This window comes from Elaeis guineensis, chromosome 6 (assembly GCF_000442705.2).
Source record: "Elaeis guineensis isolate ETL-2024a chromosome 6, EG11, whole genome shotgun sequence".
NCBI classification, from domain to species: Eukaryota; Viridiplantae; Streptophyta; class Magnoliopsida; order Arecales; family Arecaceae; genus Elaeis; species Elaeis guineensis.
Genome location: NC_025998.2, coordinates 20,438,192 through 20,456,471, shown reverse-complemented (window position 1 = coordinate 20,456,471; position 18,280 = coordinate 20,438,192). Strand labels below are relative to the sequence as shown.

Here is an 18,280-nt window from a genome sequence, read left to right as displayed (position 1 = left end):
TGTAGAGCCCACACAAACTCGTCTTTCTTGAGACACAGAACGGTTCTTCACCTTCTTCTTTTACCGTTTCAAAAAAAAAAAATATTTTTCAAGAAATTTCCAACTCATCTGACTACGTTGGCTGTCCAAAAAAAAGCTGTCGCATATCTGGTTCATCTGTCGTTTTTTTTTTTTGAACAACGTGGATAGTAGGTAATCCATCTCTTTTGAGGAGCATTCTTTTGTCCGTTTCGCCCGCCCCGCCTTTGCGGCGGTAAGCCCCGACGCCCGCAAACGTCCGACGCGATTTCGAAGTGCAAGGTGGCGAGTAAGATCCGCTGGCCGAGGGCTCCCAGTGTCGGCTGGCTGTCGGCAAGCAAATCCAAACTCCTAAAATATCATGACGTCACCCTCCTTATTTCGTTACTAACTGATCAAATCACCGTTAATTATGGTTTGATTGGGATTGAATATTTTCAGACTTAGCGCAATCTCAATCTAAAAATATTAGGAACTTAAAAAATCAATTTGACTTCAGTTTAAATTTTGAAATATCTGATTTAAATCGGATCTATCCATCCACACATGCACGCGCGCGCATATATATATATACACACACACATACATACATACATAGAGAGAGAGAGATAAATCATGAATCATGAATTGCTATATTTTTTCAAATAAGATTATAGTCTTTTCCCATTTAGCATATTTAGTCCATTCATGAGCTGTCCATTTAGTCCATCATAAGTTGTTTATTTAGCATGACTAGAACTTAAAATAAATAGCAGTATATTAAAACTATTTCACAAGCTGTCTATTTGGCAAAAGCTTAATAATCTATAACCTAATAAATCAAATTGAATCGAACTGATTTTTTGGATCAATTTAAATCGACTTTTCCATATGATTAGTTTAATTTCTGTTTCGATTTTAAAAATTGATCCAAACCACTTTGATTTGAAGATTATTGTTAAATTGACCAGATCCAAACCATTTACACCATTGGCTTGTTGCTAAGCCCAGTGGTATGGTAAATGCCGAGAACCACCTTGCAGCCTGTGTCACGCGGCATGATCAGATCATAGAATACTGAGACACGTGTCACAACCAGTAGAGCATCGTTTTTGACCTTATGTACCTGTTTTCTAGATATTGATTTTTATAGCTCTTAATTTTAGTTCATCTGTTTTTTTGGACTCGTTTGGTATACGAGAAGAATTTTTAACTTTTGAACTCGTTTGGTACACAGACAGAACATGGGTGGTGGATAAAGCCACGAAGGTTTGGGTTTGTTAGGCAAGTTGGTGGGTGGTCGAACATTGAGATGGACATGGACTTTAGTTTATTGTGATCAAGAGATAAAGTTAGAAAAATTGAAATAGACCAAGATTTTAGAAATCTCAATGAGTAATCTACTCAGTAAATATAGTAAACTTGAGATTAATGAATATTGTCCACATCAAAAGATAATTTAAGATTATAGAGACATTGATTGCAAAACATTATCTAATATTTTTAAGATTATAGAGACATTGATTGCAAAACATTATCTAATATTTCGGTAATGCACCAGTCAAAGTTTCTAAAAGAATCATCTTTGTGAGGCTTATTACATGCATCCAAATAACTTGCTTGTCATTTGGTATAAGAGGAATAGTGAAGCTTGAGAGGTTTGTTTTTAATTATGAAATCACTATGTCAACATTTGTGAGTTTGATAAACATGTCATATATACATACTGAATACTCAGAAGCATTTTGTTTTTCTAAAATTTTTTTATGTTGATTATCTTGATAGGTGGACGAGATTGAGATAAGCGATTGGTGTTAGTCTTGGTCACGAAGCAAGGTTAAGATAAAAGGTGGGAGATCCAAAATCTCCTAAAAATTTCTAGGATTTTGACAATATTATAAGAAATAAACAAGTAGCTTGACCAATGAGATCTAAAATTAATTACTATATTTGGAGATGGATTGGAATATTCAGCATGTATATCCACCCAAGAAAAAAGGGTTAAGTTTGTAAGCAACCGATAAAAAAATTGCAGCCATTACATTCATGCCTTATTGACCAAGATATCAGGATATATCTATATGTATAAGCTAAGATTATGAGAACTGATATATCAGTTATAAGCGAATGCTCACCTTATACATAAACTAAAATATTGGCTGAGATGAAACCTTGGTATCAAGTAATATATCAAAATATCTTGATTTATATCAAATGGAATAACAATGGTTGAGATACATATCATATCTAGGGGTTTAATTGGGTTAAGCATCATCAAGCTTGAGCTTGTTATAGCTTGGTTTGAAATTAAATATATTTATCAACCAATGAGTAAATCAAGGCTCGTCCATATGCGGGTTTTATATTGAAGTGAATCCTCACAACTAGTTATGTGCGGATTAAATTAGATAATGGTGGCATGGAAGAACAAGTAGAGCCTACCACTCACTAAATCAAATAATTTTCATTAACGAAACCATTTAAATTCATGAGAAAATTTTAAAAAATAAGATAAATTATAAAAATCTCCTTGAAAATAGGTCAAAATTATAGATACATCCAGTAATTTTTAAAACTTACAATCACACCTTTAATGTTTTAGTCAATCCTACATTCAACACATACCGGTAGATAATCTGCTAAAATTAACTTGATCACCTTACCACTTCATTATAAATTTTTGAAATGACCAAAATAATCCTGAAAAAAATTAAAAAAAATAAAGAAAGGAAATCCACCCTTCTATTAAATCTAGTCTCCCGACTCTCTCCTCTTCGAGCCCCTCGTGCTCCAGACCTTCCGCCACCGCCCCCATGCCATTGTCGCCTTGCCCTCCACCCCTCTCCTCCTCCTCCACGTCTGCTTCTTCGACTGGTCCGACCACCAGTCGGGCTACTGCCACTCTTGTGCCACCTACCGCATTGTCTTCTGTCGCCACTCTCGAGTGCCTCTGCCTCGTCTTCCTCTCCTCTTGCCACCCCTTCCTTCTCACCTCTAACACCATCGTGCCACAAACTGGTTGGGATCGTTAACTCCCTTGGCCGCAAACTGGGTCCAAATCGTCTGCCCAGTGATCAGCCCCGACTGTCCATAGGGGGTGCATCAGGACATCCCACCGTTGGCGAGCGTATCGTACTGTTAGTCGAGCAGGCTCTACTGCCACACGTGCTACTCTCGGATCTCCACCACCATCGCCTGTGTGCTCCACAGATCGAAGAAGTGGACAGTCACGATCCTACCGATGACCAGCGACCCCATCTCCACTGTCCGCACTCTGTCGAAGGCCTCCATCTCTACTCGCACTGCTGCCTCCCCAACGTATCGCAGCACCATACTCAAAACCACCACCCTTGTCGCCGTGCTGCTCCCATTTGCTACTAGATGAGAGGGAAGCCATCATGTCGAAAGAGATGGGGTGTGGCCTTCCATCGAAGCTCAAGCTCTTCCTCGCCCGCCACCCCCTCCCTCTTGACCGTGACTCTCGCTCTAGCATCACCATCATGGTCTCCTCCGTCTCTCACTCTTGCGCCCATTCTACTGCCACTGCCTTCCTCTCCGAGTTCATGTCCTACCACCTCGCCACTCCTTGCCCCACAGTCGACCCTCCCCTCCCCTCCAAGGCCCGCGAGCCCCTCCCATGCTACTGCTACCTCTCCCGCCCCCCCATCGGTGCCCCCTATCTCCCCCTTCCTCGATGGCCAAGAGGAATGTTATTTAGTAACGCCGAAGAAGAGGGTAATTTGATCATTTTGCAAGTCCGAAATTTTTTCAGTAATGCCGTTATTTCTTGGGGATGTAAGTGTAGGTTTTTCAAAATATTGGATGGAAGTATAATAAGCGTAAACCTCAGAAGGATTTTTATAATTTATCCAAAAAAATATGCATATCCGATGAGATGGTTGTTGTTATCTAAACCAATAATAAATTATTGATTTAACTGAATAACTAAAGAAAATTTAAGATCGACCAATAGAATCCATTTATTTGGGATTACTGTTCCTGGAGTAGAGTTATGGACCACTTGGAAGGGAATTACTCATGCGAGGTTGACTTTTAGGGTTGACCGGCTAGCGATGGAGGGGGGACTTTGTGATAGTGGTGGGTTGGATGCAGAGATGGGGGTGTGCTGTTGATATCTACTTGCTTGTTTGTGATATTTGAAGGTTACCGGTAGGGTGTGTCTCCATAGATATCAGACATGAATATCGTAAGATAAACAGTGTGGTGGATTAGATTGCTAGCTATGTAACTGAGTACTTAAGTCAAAGCATTTGACTTATGCCTCAATTTTGCTCATGTCATTTCGACACATCCTTTTGGACTATATTCATATTAAAATTGTATAGATAATCTATCAAATCAAAAAAGAAAAAAAATTAAGATCCTACTTAATTCTTTATTATTTGATCAAGCTCAATTCTAATTTTATTTTACACTAAGCAAAACATGAGCTTGGGCTATCATCTTGGCAGCGCCAAATCAAGCAAAAATTAATTAAAGTGAGTGTCAAGCTTAAATTGAGTTCAACTTGAATTAAATATCAATTGATTCAAATAACTAAATTTAGAAAACCAATAACAATTAATCATAATACTTAAACTTAAAAAATAGTTAATATGCTATGAAATATAATATGACATCAGAAAATATAATAATTGGATAAAACCATTAAAAAAACAACTTTGTATGGTATCCATAATGTTATACATATATATACTAAAACTATAAGATTTAATATTTTCACGCCTTATTATGTCAGTCTTATGGAGCTGGATTAATTTTTCATTTTTTTAAATTTAATTTCAAGCTTGTGAAGCAAGGTCAAGGCTTAGTTTCAAACCAAGCTTAATTTGGGCTTAATCGAGCTAGACTTTAGCTTATCAAATTGATTAATAGCTCTAGTTATATTTTATAGGCATGTGTCGAGTACTATTGCAAAATAATATCTCGGTTAAGATCTAACCTAAGAATAAATTGCTATCTTGGAATGTTGGACAATTCTAGCCACAATATTTGAAACTGCAACAAGTAAAAGCCTCCATGTCGCGTGGGTTGTCCGTCTCGGTCAAATGCCGTGCTTTTTTTCTGAACAAAGAAATTTTTCTAATAAAAAAAATCAAGGTTAGATGCGAGCACGGTGAGAGATAGGTGTACTTGTAGATTAAGCTGCACTCACAAGTAGCGTATCCTCGATCTTTCTTTTTTTTTTTTTCTCGATGCGTTGTATCAGATTGACGCGGCATCCTGAAGTTGCGCGTTACACGATACTCATGTGATCTTCCCCTACATCTTTACTTTGAAGTAGTGTTGAATTTTAATTCTCACGGATTATCCGCAACAATTTATGGGTCATTTTGTTGTCTAATTATTGCTTGACCAGGTTCCATGGACTACGCCAAATCCCACGGTGGATAACACGCCACGTTAACCCTCGTATTTCACCAATTCCTCATTGCGCGTCATCCACCGTCCATATGCTCCAAGATTTGCCCTGGTCCACTTGCACCGGGTCCATATAATAATTACTCCGTTATCATATCACTTGGATCCTCGTGACCCGACAGCGGTACATTACAGGTGAGCTCTCGGCGGGAGCGACCTTGGTTGCGAGAATAGGAAAGGTTTGATAAGAAAAAGGCTGCTCGCGTCTGCCTCGCTGGAGCTCCGGCGGTTTCGCGAGTCCCAATCTGGTCTCCAGCGGCATACTCCCCTGTCTTCTCCACGGCGACGGCCTCGGCCGCTGTGCTCGTACGACGCCCGCACCATCCGTACGTTCTCTCTCCGTCTCCGCTACCAGTGTGGTAATGCTACCTCTGACTACCTTTCGCTGTCTCTCTCTGTCACTTTTCTTGATCGCTGGGATCTTGAATCTCCGATTAAACCTACCGGTGGTTTCACCTGCGTACTTCCTTGTACCCCTTATTTCCTTTCAGACTCTTGCTTGCGTCGCCGCTGTTTCACGTTCTGAAGTCCGAACCAGAGGGGAAAAGCATAAAAGTGTGGAGAGAAAGCTTGCAAGGAAAGGGAGAAATTAGTACCTGGCCTGACCCACTAGCGACGGCAAAAGGCAAAAGAAAAGAAAGGAGTGCAGCGTAAGTTTCTACTTCACGCCCGCTTCTGAGTTGCTGGTTGTTGTCGATAGAAGAATTCCTGACTTCCCCCTAGCCTGAAGTCCTCCACCAAGACGTTTCAAGATCTCTCCCTGGTCTCCATTCTCGTCGTTTCGGTTACTCAACTCTGCATACTTACGTCTCTAGGTAAACGCGTCGCGATCCCTCTGTCTCATTTTTCTTCCCCCCATACTTCGTCTTTATTCGTGAATATAAGTATAGGGATTTCTTCGATCTGGGTCCTCGGGTATTAGTTTCGGCACAAAAAGTAACCCGACCATGGGGCATTAGTTTCGGCACAAAAAGTAACCCGACCATGGGGGATTTGAACTGATCAGCCGAATCTTGTGCTATCTCCTTGGTCGGCACTCTGGCTTTCTAGTGATTTCTATGCCTACTTATTATTTTTCTTTTCTTGAATTCAAATAACGGAAGTTATTTTGTTTTATTCCGCAACTTATCATGCTTCATGTTTGGTGAATTTGTTGATAGAGCTAATTGATGTATCCTATCCTGTGAAATAATCGGACTCTGACTTCCTGTTTTTTATAAACTTTTTTTTTTTTTTGGCCTCTTTTTGTGGATTTCATGGATTTCGATGGCAGTTTTAGCCTTACTTTGTGGTTCTTTGGACAAAAATCCCTAAGGCATACTCATTTGGTTCACAGAAAGAGGGGAGGGAAAAATGGGGGCGCGTGGACTCATTATTCAATTTTTTTTCCTTTCCATTCTATTCATATTAGAAAATTCGTTTGGCACTGTAGTTGTTTATTGTAGTCATTTGGTAATATTAGTTTTAGAAGTGAAGTGCTTTTCTTAAATTTCTTTTCTTCTTATCGTGTTAGTTCTATGATTAAACAATTAATTCCTTATTTGATGCATTGAAGGTTTTATATCTGCAGGGAGATGGGTATTGATACATAGTTGAGAGGAAGTTATGGCTACACTTGCTGACATCGGGCTTGCTGCAGCTATCAACATACTAAGTGCCTTTGCATTCCTTCTGGCATTCGCTGTACTACGTCTGCAGCCAATAAATGATAGGGTTTACTTTCCTAAATGGTATCTTAAAGGTGTAAGAAGCAGCCCAATACATTCTGGAACATTTGTGAGGAAGTTTGTCAATTTAGACTTGCGTTCCTATTTGAGGTTCTTGGGATGGATGCCAGCTGCCCTCAAAATGCCGGAACCTGAGCTAATAGAACATGCGGGACTTGATTCTTCTGTTTACCTGCGAATATACTTGATTGGGTATTCTAGTTATATTCTAATAAGTTTGTTTATTGTTTCATTTATCATTTTCTTGGCTTTCTTAGTTTTTGTTTACTTGTTTTCATTGATTAGATTTCCAATTTTGCATTGTAGTTGCATAGGAAAGAAGGAAAAGCAAAATGAAAGGTTTTTTCTTGAGAAGCATACTATAATATATATTGGGAAATGCAATAAATGGTCCCTTTTGAAATAAGTCCATTAATGAAATGAAGGGCCATTGTTTCATGGACTTAGTACCAGATTTGGATAACTTTCTTTCACTAAAATCTGTCATATGCATGAGACATGGTAAAACATCTGCATGAGTGCATCACCTCAGAATGAAATGGGAGCATCAACAAGTAGGAAATAAACTGAAAATGTATATAGATACATCCATAGATCCACATATGCACATATATAGTTGGGAAAGTATACATTCAACACGTTCATCTAAATACATATATGGTTGGGTGTAATTATATTTCATGCAGGGTGCACCAAGAGGGCTTTACATTGACAACAAAATTCAGTGATTGAAGTTGCAAAATGAAAAACTAAACAATTAGATATGTTCCACAAGGCCTAATATGGCTATGTACAGAAATTCATATATTTTGGAAACCTCGTTATTATATATATCATATACATAATTCTAATTATGTGTTGTAGTTTGGTGATTTTTTTGGTAGCTTGATGTGTTGGCTAGGTTTTAAAAGATATAATCTTTTTTTTTTTTTTTTTTTTTTTTGTATATGGGCATTTAAGAGATTGTAAATCACATCCAGTTGTTTAAATTTTCATTTTTCAACTTTATTTATGGAACTTTGTTTGTTAGAAGCTATAAAGTCCTCTCTTTAAACCTTGTTTGTCAGAACCGCACCCTATATGTACATACATATATGTGTATGTATGTGTGTGTGAGAGGATAGTCAGGTTCAATGATTTGTGTTGGCAAAAAAAAACAAAAGAAAAGTTAAACTGTTGGATGTAATCTAATGGTCTAAAATGGCTCAAACGAAAAAAAAAGGAAAGCATCATGTTTTTTGGAGATTTCTGGCCTATAAGTTAAGCCATTCAAAAATTAACACATTATATCATGCGGGAATAGCTATTTGTTGGGGACCATTTGATGTACAGGTGAGAGATCTCCAAAATATACAAATTTTCATTTAACCTTGTATATTGCATCCTACAGTTCAGATTTTGTTTTAAAACTCTGCCCATTGAATTTTGAAACAGGTGTTATACAAAATGCATGCATATAGTTGTTTTGATGGATAATAGGTTGCTTGCTAGGGAAAGGACTTGTATGAAATTTCTCTGCATTGAGCATGCTTGGTATTTCTTAAAAAAGTGCTTTTGTGACTTTTAAATCCAAGAAAAAAGCTTCCTAGAAAAAATGCATCTGGTAATGTTATCTGAAAAGTGCTTCTACAAGAAGAAAAGTTTTAAAAAAACTTTTTTTTTTTTTTTTTTTTATCAAGAAGCTAGAAAGCCTAGCTTTTGGCTTCTCCTTCTCTGTTTATAACATATAAGCAACGTCAAACATGCTAGTAGTGTTCTCTATGTATGTGTAAGGTTATACTGCTACCTTCTCTTATTGAAGAGCTAAGTTATTAAAATTAAGGAGGAACAGAGTGCTAGGGCTAGTGAAATAAGAGACATAAATAGTCCAGACAGCATGATTTTGATCCAATTTTCCTTACTACATGCTTTCTGTTCACCTTATTTTTATTTTTATTTTTAATTTTTTGGGGGTTAGGGGGGAAGGGGTGGTAGAAAGGTTTTTGGTTCACATTTTCTTCAAGACTGTGTATGCGACTCCAAGGTGTGATGGTTGAGCTTATGAGTTATGCTTTATCTTATCTGAAGAAATTACTTTTCTCTTATTAGATTAATAGTTTTGCTGTCTTTTAAAACTTCATGGTATTTTAATTATGACTGCTGATTATTTCATGTCACTTTTGTCTTGATGTTCTTTCTCTTCTTCTTCTTCTTCTTCCTTTTCCTCTTCCAGGCTTAAAATCTTTGTTCCTATCACAATCCTGGCATTTGCTGTGCTTGTGCCGGTCAACTGGACCAATACCACTCTGGAGAATTCAAAAGTAGAATATAGTGACATAGACAAGCTTTCTATATCAAATATCCCTAATAGATCGCAAAGGTGAGTTTTTAAGGATTTTATCAAGAAATCACTTGCTAGTTAAACTGATTCCTGGCTCCTTTTCTTTTTTTTTTTTTTTTTGGGTGTCTGGCTGCTTTTGGAAAGTTTTCTGCTTCCTGAGCTGATAACTGAACTTTCTGTCTTGCCCTTCATGTAATTTTGGTGTTAGATTACTAAAGATTTGTTTCTGTTATTACCAACTTCGCCATTTATCACCTTGATGTCATGGAAGTTATGTGATTATAAGGTATCTGGATGTTGGTTTAGCAGGTTGAATATTTTACAATTTGATTAAATTTTGTTATTGCTTTACATGAAACTGTAATATCTCTTGTGGGAGCCGGGGAAATGCAATCAGCTATTCCAGAAGAGGTGTACAATCATAGGAAAAGTCAATCATGATCTTAGCTAGGATATGTAAGAGTATGAATCCCATCAAAATCAATGAGCAAGAGTGTGATACCTCGGACCAGTGCTGGGCCTGGTCCATTGACCGGCCAACCCCTTTGGCCCAAAAGGATGCTGCATGGATTTTGAAGCAGGTCCAAAATTAAAAAAAAAAAAAGCCAGCACGTGCTGGAGGGAAAGCAGAGCCGCTGAAGGAGTTCTCTTTCCTCCTCTGGCTGAAGACTTCAAATTCGACTCGGAGTCAAATTTATCCTGGCCTCTATCCCTTCTATTGGCCTTTATTTAAGGGATTGAGCACTTCGTTGAATCCGACCACCCAGCCTTCGCCTGTCTTTTTTCCTTTTCTTCTCTTGAATTTCTTGATCAAGTTCTTCATGTTTGCCGGAAAAACTATCACCAATGCTCGCCGGAACCTCAAGTGAGGCATCTCATTTCTTTTTCCCTTTTTTTTTTGCCTTAGATCCCTCCATCGGCTGAGATTTTGCTGGAACAAATCATGGAAGAATCCATTGTTTTCTTCTCTACTTTTGAGTGATTTTTAATCATGATTCACCTTTTTCTGGCCGTCCTCCCTGCCAGCACATGTCGCCGGTCTTTGCTTTTGGCCGTTGATTGCCGGCTCTTGCCATCAGCCACCATCTTCTTCATCTTCTTCCTCTATTTGGGGGCAAGAAGTGGGCTGCCCCCTGTTTCGCCAAAACCAGAAAGAAAGAAATCAAAATAAAAAAAGGGAAAAAGGGAGTTTTTTTCTCTTCCCATTCTTTTTTTTCTCTCTTCCCTATGTTCTCTATCTAGTTTTTCTCTCTAGATTCTCTCCTACTAAAATTTTTTGGATCTTAGAGAAAGGCTCTCTCTTTGCTTTTGATCGATCATGGTGAAGAGGAGTCCTGATCTATGGTTGCTAGGTAATGTTTTGGTCTTCACCTTGACTCTTGTTGAGCATTATTATATTTAGTCATCCTTGATTTCTGTTGAACTACCTATATCATAATTAGATAAATTACCTTGATCGAACTGATCGGGACAATGTGCCCTACCGTATGGTCATTCCTGTGAGATTGTTGGGTTTAGGATCTTTATTCTTAAAATGATGATGGTTAAATTTTGATAGAAGTATAATTTTTGATATTAGGTTCTGAAAGAGAATCTCGGTATTAGTTGGACTTGTCTGCATGTTGTTCGTGCAAGGTAAGTAATGATCTACCTTTTCTAGATTTTTTTTCATTTATATAATATTATTTTTAACATTAAAAAATTATTAATCAATTTATATGTGATTTCTGAATTTTATGAAATTGTGTTTTGAATGGAAAAAAATTGATATACGATTTCAAAGTAATATTTCTTGGACTATTGCTATATTTGTTTACTGATCCTCTATCGTATAAGTACATTTTGATTAAATTATGGAATATATCTTATTATGTGAAAAGATTTGGATACGAATCATATTTAGACTTTTAACCTAACTATGTTCTGGACCTTATCAATTAGGGGTTATGCATTGATACTTTGACTATTACTGAGAATGATTCTATTTTTGACCCCGCTGTAGGATGTGTGGTATTTTTACCTGGCCATAGGATATAATTGTGGTATTTCAGCCCCGCCACAAGGTATAAGTGTGGTATTTCGGCCTACTTTGTAGGGTGTAAGTGCAGTTTTGTTCTAACTTGCTCACAGGATATAAGTGTAGTTATAATTAAAGACTGATGAGTTGAATGGAATATATTTCAAATCGAATTATTGAATATGATTGGTTTTGAATCGGATTTATGATTATGTGTATGAATATTTGAAAGATACTGGAGTTACTAGACTTACATTTTGAAAATTAATTGATGATGCTGATTAATGGTAAATTATATTTTGACTATTTTATTCTATGTTATCATATGAATTATCTAGTTAAAGTATTCATTACTTATCAGACTGTCAAGCTCATTATTCAAATACTTAGTTGTGGATGTGATTACTGCTTTAGGAATTGAGATTAGAAGCGAGATTTGATAGTATCAACAAGTCTAGATTTAGATTTATTACTATGTTTTAGAATATTGTTATTTGAGGTTTAATTGATCTAAGACTTTTAAATTCTAATTATCAATTGGATTTGTTAATTAATTGAATTTTGAATTTTTATTATTTAAATTATCTTTGCCATGATGCATTTGATGTTATGTTGGAATGCCTTGCATATTTGTGGGGAGAGTTCTCCATTAGTTTGTGGCAGTTGCTGCCATCCTTGACTCACAATCTCAGATCGAGAGTGTGACAAGGAGATTGTTAAGGTGCATATTTGGTAGCTTTGGTCCTTTACATGCAAAAACATGTGAAGATAGTTGAAAAGTATATTACTAGAATTGGACGGGTTGGATGAAGATTGATTTAACGTATCTTTAGAGATTGTAATGTATTGGTCAATATGAACCTTTTTTTTGACATATTACTTTTGTTGGATGGTCTTGCTAACATTAATAATATCCCTTTGTATTATAGGTGTTAAATGGTAAATGGTGAAGCTTATTCATCTATTACATTCGTTTACAAATATAAATAATACACCAAGATCCATCAAAGTCTCATGATTGTGGGAAACAAATAAAGAAAAGATACAATCCCATGATTGTGGGAAACAAATAAAGAAGAAATTCAAATGATACAAAATCAAGGATAGTGGAGTTGATGGAGGAATTGATATATTTTTCTATGGAAGAATTGATATATTTTCTTATGGAGGAATTATCATTTTTTCTAAATATCCAATGGAGGAATTGTCATACTTTCTAAATATAACTTTTCAAATATAACAGTATTCCAACACTCCCCCTCAAGCTGGAGCATATATGTCATATGCACCAAGCTTGTTACATATGTAGCTGATTCGAGGACCTTTGAGAGATTTAGTGAATATATCTGCTAGTTGGTTATTTTAGTTAACAAAATTAGTAGCAATGCTTTTAGAAAGAATCTTTTTTCTAATAAAGTGATAGTCGACTTCTATGTGTTTGGTCCTCTTATGAAAAACTGGATTGGAGGTGATATGTCATGCAACTTGATTGTCACAAATCAGTTTCATCTGGTCTATTTCACCAAATTCTAATTCTTGGATCAGTTGCTTTAGCCATGTAAGTTCACAGGTTGCTATTACCATGGCTCGATATTTAGCCTGTGCGCTTGACTTGGCAACAACATCCTGTTTCTTACTTTTTCAGGATACTAAGTTGCCTCCAATAAGAACACAATATCCTGAAAGTAGAGCATCTATCAAAAGGAGATCTTGTCCAATCATCATCAGTGTAACTAATCACCTGAGTATGTCCCTTGTCTTCATATAATAATCCTTGGCCAGGTGCTCCTTGAATGTATCTGAGGATGCGAATCACGGCATCCAAATGATTGTTACAGGGAGACTGCAAAAATTGACTAACTACATTTACAACAAAGGAAATATTCAGTCGAGTTATCGTGAGGTAGTTTAGTTTTCCAACAAGTTTTCGGTATCTACTAGGGTCTGACAAAGGCTCCCCCTATCTTGGAAGAACTTGAACATTCGGATCCATTGGGATATTAATGGGCTTATAATTCAACATGCTTGTTTCTTTGAGTATGTTTAACGTATACTTTCTTTGTGAGATAGCAACATCAGAACTAGATTGGGCTACCTCAATTCCCAGAAAATATTTGAGTGTGCCCAAGTCTTTGGTCTGAAGGTGATCGAAGAGATGTTGTTTCAACTAATTGATACCAACCTAGTGGCTAGCTGTGATAACTATATCATCTACATAAACCATCAAATAAATACAGCAATCATGTGAGGTATGGCGATAGAAAATAGAGTAATTGGCCTCACTACAAATCATACCAAACTCCTGTACAACGGCACAAAATCTTCCAAATCAGGCCTGTGGAGATTGTTTCAACCCATAGAGAGAACGTCATAGCCTGCATACTAATTCAGACTCCCTCTGAGCAACAAAGCTAGGCAGTTGCTCCATATACACTTCTTCCTCAATCTCCCCTTGGAGGAAGGCATTTTAGTGTCTAGCTGATAAAGTGGTCAGTGACGCATAGCAGTCATAAACAAAAATAAACAAATAGAAGCAATTTTTGCTATTGATGAGAAAGTGTCCTCATAATCCAATCAAAAAATTTGAGTATAACTTTTAGCAACCAGATGAGCCTTAAGGTGATCAAGTTGACCATCAGGACCAACTTTAATAGTGTAGACCCAACGACAGCCAACAATAGATTTCCCAGGAGGAAGAGGAACCAGTTTCCAAGTGCCACTAGAATGTAAAGCTGCCATTTCATCAATCATAGCTTGGCGCCACTCTGGATAGGACAAAACATCACTAGTTGTCTAGGGAATAGAAACAAAAGACAAGGAGGATACAAAGGCATATAGGGTGGAGATAAACGATGGTAACTTAGAAAATTATAAATGGGATGGGGATTATGAGTAGAGTGAGTACCTGTTCTGAGAGCAATGGACGGACTATTGGTAGGGGAAGATAGGTCTATGGTAGGGAGAGGTGCTAGAGTAGGATGTGAGTCATCAAAAACATCGTAGGGTCGGTAGGAGGGCCAAGTTGATATTGTCGATGATACATCTGAAGAGGAGATACTAAAGAGACAACTGGTTCAGGATCAAAAAGAGGTTTAAGGTAGGGGATTGGATGAACCTCGGATATGACGATGCGCTTAGCAATGGGAGAAGAGAAGAAGGGAGATTTCTCAAAAAAGATGACATCTATTGAGGTGAAATAGCGGTTGGTGTCCGAGGAATAACACCTGTATCCTTTTTGAAGTGGAGAGTAGCCCAAAAATATGCATTTAAAAGTTTTAGCAGAAAGTTTGTCCTGTCTAGGGGTGAGATTATGAACAAAACATGTGCAACCAAAAATATGAAGGGGAAGAGGATAAAAAGATTGATTAGAAAATAGAAGAGAATCGGGAATTTGATTCTTTACTACTGAAGATGGCATGCGGTTAATCAAATAACTAGTAAATACAGCATCACTCCAAAAACAATGTGGAAACATGTGTATGAAGCAATAAAGTGCGGGCAGTCTCAATCAAATGATGGTTTTTGCGCTTAGCAACCTCATTTTGCTGAGGAGTATGGACACATGATGACTGGTGAAGGATGCCCTATGAAGTCATGAAAGTTTGGAAAGGGGCAGATTCATGTGCATTACCACTGCGTAGGATATGAATAGAAACACAATTGTGTTCGAATTTCACCATAAAATTGTTGGAAAATAGAAAGCAACTTAGAACGATTTTTTATTTCTTTAGAAATAACTGGTATAACGGGAATAATTATCAATAAAAGTAACAAAATAATGAAAACTTAAGGTAGAACTGACACGACTAGGATCCCAAACATCTGTGTGAACAAAATAAAAAGGAGATTCAGTTCTACTGTTACTACGTCTTGGAAATGAAGCCATGCTTGTTTGCCAAGTTGACACGACTCACAATCTAAAGACAACAAAGTGGAGAGATGAGGAACCATCTTCTAGAGTTTGGATAGGCTCGGATGTCCCAAACGACTGTGAACAAGGTATGGTGACTCATTAGTTGTGTAGGCCATTGGAGATGTAAAAACAGTGAGATGATATAGACCTTGTGACCCATGCCCTGTGCCAATTATTAGTCCCATACCCTGGTCCTATACAGGAACAAAATTATCAACAAAGATAATAGAGCAATTAAGAGTACGGGTTAATTTGCTAATAGAAATTAAATTAAAGGGACACTCAGGCACATAAAGAACATAATACAAACGTAAAGAAGGAAGAGGTTTAGCCCGACCAATACATTTGTCAACTGTTTTGGAACCATTAGCTAAAGTAATAGTAGGAAGAGATGTAGAACTGGTAATATGTGAGAAAAGATTTTGGTTATCAGATATGTGATCAGGGGCACCAAAGTCAAGAACCCAAGGTCCAAGTGAAGAAGACTGAGAAAGGCAAGCAACTTGATTATTGGGTTGAGCAACAGGGGAAAAAGACTGTTTGGCTGCCTGATATTGTAAGGAATCATTATACTCTATTCCTTATAAGGGAATAGTTTGAGATGATTGTCCCTCGAAGGAATCTGAACTAGATTTAATGGTCTCAATGGAATTTGTCTGGGCGACATTGACTGTACGAGGTGGTCGGACATTCGAAGAATAACAGTGATCCGTAGTATGGCCAATTTGATTACAGTAAATACATTGAGGACAGAGGCCTTGGTTGCGATTACCTCCTCGTCCTCCTTTATCAACAGAATGTGAAGCCAAAATAGAAGACTGTTGAAGAATTTTCAGTAGTAGCTATCGATGAAGAAAAAATGTGCAACAAACGAACAAAAACATCCTACATAGAAGGAATTGTAGGACTAGCTAGGATCTGATGACGAATTGAGTCAAGGTCAGATCTAAGGTCAGACAGTGCAAGCATCAAGATTTTTGGAGCTGGAACCCATGCCAGTTGGTTGTGTTGGATTTGTGCCCTAGAAGCCATTGTTGGCTGACACATTATATATTTCCAGGGCCTAAATTTGTATTTGTAATATTTTCATTATAAATAAAAGGCTTTTTCTTTTCAATCATGCTTATGTGTCCATGATTTGTCTTAAAAATTAACAAAGATGATTTTTGTATATTCTTAAAGAGTTAAGAATTTGAGACATACATTAATTAGTGGTTAATTTTTAAATGCTCCCGATCAAGGGATCATCACGGAGGACAGTGATCAATTCATTTGAGATCGGTGCACGGTTCATCTCCCTTGTGGGTAGATGAGTCTTGGGTCTGCAGTGTAGAGACACTGGGTGAAGGTGCAGGTGGTTATTAGAGAACTTGTACTGAGCGTGACCAACATGAAAACCACATGGATGTCTCCTCACTCGTCAGTGGTCTTCTTGATGCTGCAGTGGTATTAGTGGTCCTTTGACCTGCGGTGATATTGACTATTCGCAGCTAGGCTACTGAGTTTGACTGCACGTTTCCTTGATCCCTAGCCATTCGGGTCTTTACTGTGTATGTTGGCTTCCGCAGGTTCAGGTTCGCTGTTTGGAGTAGGATGCACCTAGATAGAATTTATCGATTTTGATAGAAAAGGAGAAGTCCTATGTGATTTGCAAGATTGAGTTCAGAAAGTCTTTGGCCAAAGCAAGTATGAATATTGGAAAAGAGTTTTCATGGGATTCATAAATGAACTCGAGTCGAGCCAATCTTACATAAGACTGACGATGGGATTTGACGAGTTCTCCATGACCTTTGTCAAGTCAGAACTCATGATAAAAGGATTAAATTATACGATAACTGCACCTAGGGGTTCGTATTTTCATTCTACTGGATCGCCACTACATACTGCTAGGTGTCACTGGTGGATTGTGAAACTCATTGGACGTCATCTTGATGATCGATGGCCCTCGAAGGGTAGAATTGAAAATGTTCCAATCCATCGAAAAGAGTTTCGATGATATTGTGATAGAGATCACAATATATCTCACTATCAGATAGAATGGAACCTATGGGGTCACACATTAAGAGATTTAATCTCGAATTTGTCAATTGGGCTTATAAAGTTCCAATTGGGTTAAGGTTTATTTGAAACTCTATTAGGTTTATGAGAATCATGCTAGCACATGGTTAAACCTCATTCTTCTCGGAATTTTGATTTGATCAAGTCTATAGCCTTGAACCTAACCTAAATTCATTTGGGTTTAATTGGGCTCTTAATTATAAGTCCAAGAGGATTTAATTAAGTCAATTAGTTGGCATAATTATCCTAACATTATCTCTTCCATATCTCCTAATTATCTCTAAATATGTATGTGGAATAGATAGAAGAATGGGTGGCGTAAATTTTTTTTTTGAAAATTATTGAGCGCCATATCCTAGAGGAGCCCACCCCCTTTTATGTGTCATGGCGTGAAGGAGAGAGGGTGGGGTCCATGCCCCATCTCTTATAGCTAGAGATCCCTTTGTGGGGCGCTAAGAATTGGCATCCCAACCACCTGACATATATTCCATGGATGGCTATTGTACATGCTTAAAAGAGCTGATTAATTATCTTTTATATCTGATTTTATTTGGCATAAATCATATTTAAAAGGTAGAGGATTCTTATGAGATAAGGATCTACCTTTTTAAGATGACAGGATTCCTAATATGTATCAGGGCTTATGTCTATTTAAAGGGAGGTCTCTAGGGTTTCTTAGTATTGACTTTTCATCAAGAAAATCTTTCCTCTCTCCATCTCCACGCCTCTCTCTCATATTCTTCCTTTTCATGCCCAAAGGTTGGGTGTTCTCTCTTCCACACGCCTAGAAGGAGTTCTGGTGACTT

At 37.5% G+C, this 18,280-nt stretch overlaps 1 protein-coding gene across 6 annotated transcripts in view; it reads left to right on the top strand.

Annotated features, from left to right (window-relative positions):
• Positions 1-5,556: 5,556 nt before the first annotated feature.
• Positions 5,557-18,280, top strand: part of LOC105047009 (calcium permeable stress-gated cation channel 1) — a 53,393-nt gene continuing 40,669 nt past the window's right edge. The window contains exons 1-4 of one of the 6 annotated variants that reach the window (XM_010925774.3): positions 5,557-5,765; positions 5,931-6,254; positions 7,010-7,358; positions 9,379-9,525. In XM_010925774.3, the coding sequence (XP_010924076.1) occupies positions 7,045-7,358; positions 9,379-9,525 (461 nt within the window). In that variant the 5' untranslated portion in view covers positions 5,557-5,765; positions 5,931-6,254; positions 7,010-7,044. Of the gene's footprint in view, positions 5,799-5,930; positions 6,255-6,385; positions 6,469-7,009; positions 7,359-9,378; positions 9,526-11,065; positions 11,122-18,280 lie in introns of those variants that run through there. The other 5 variants (XM_010925773.3, XM_010925779.3, XM_019851400.3 and 2 more) reach the window with 5 other exon arrangements.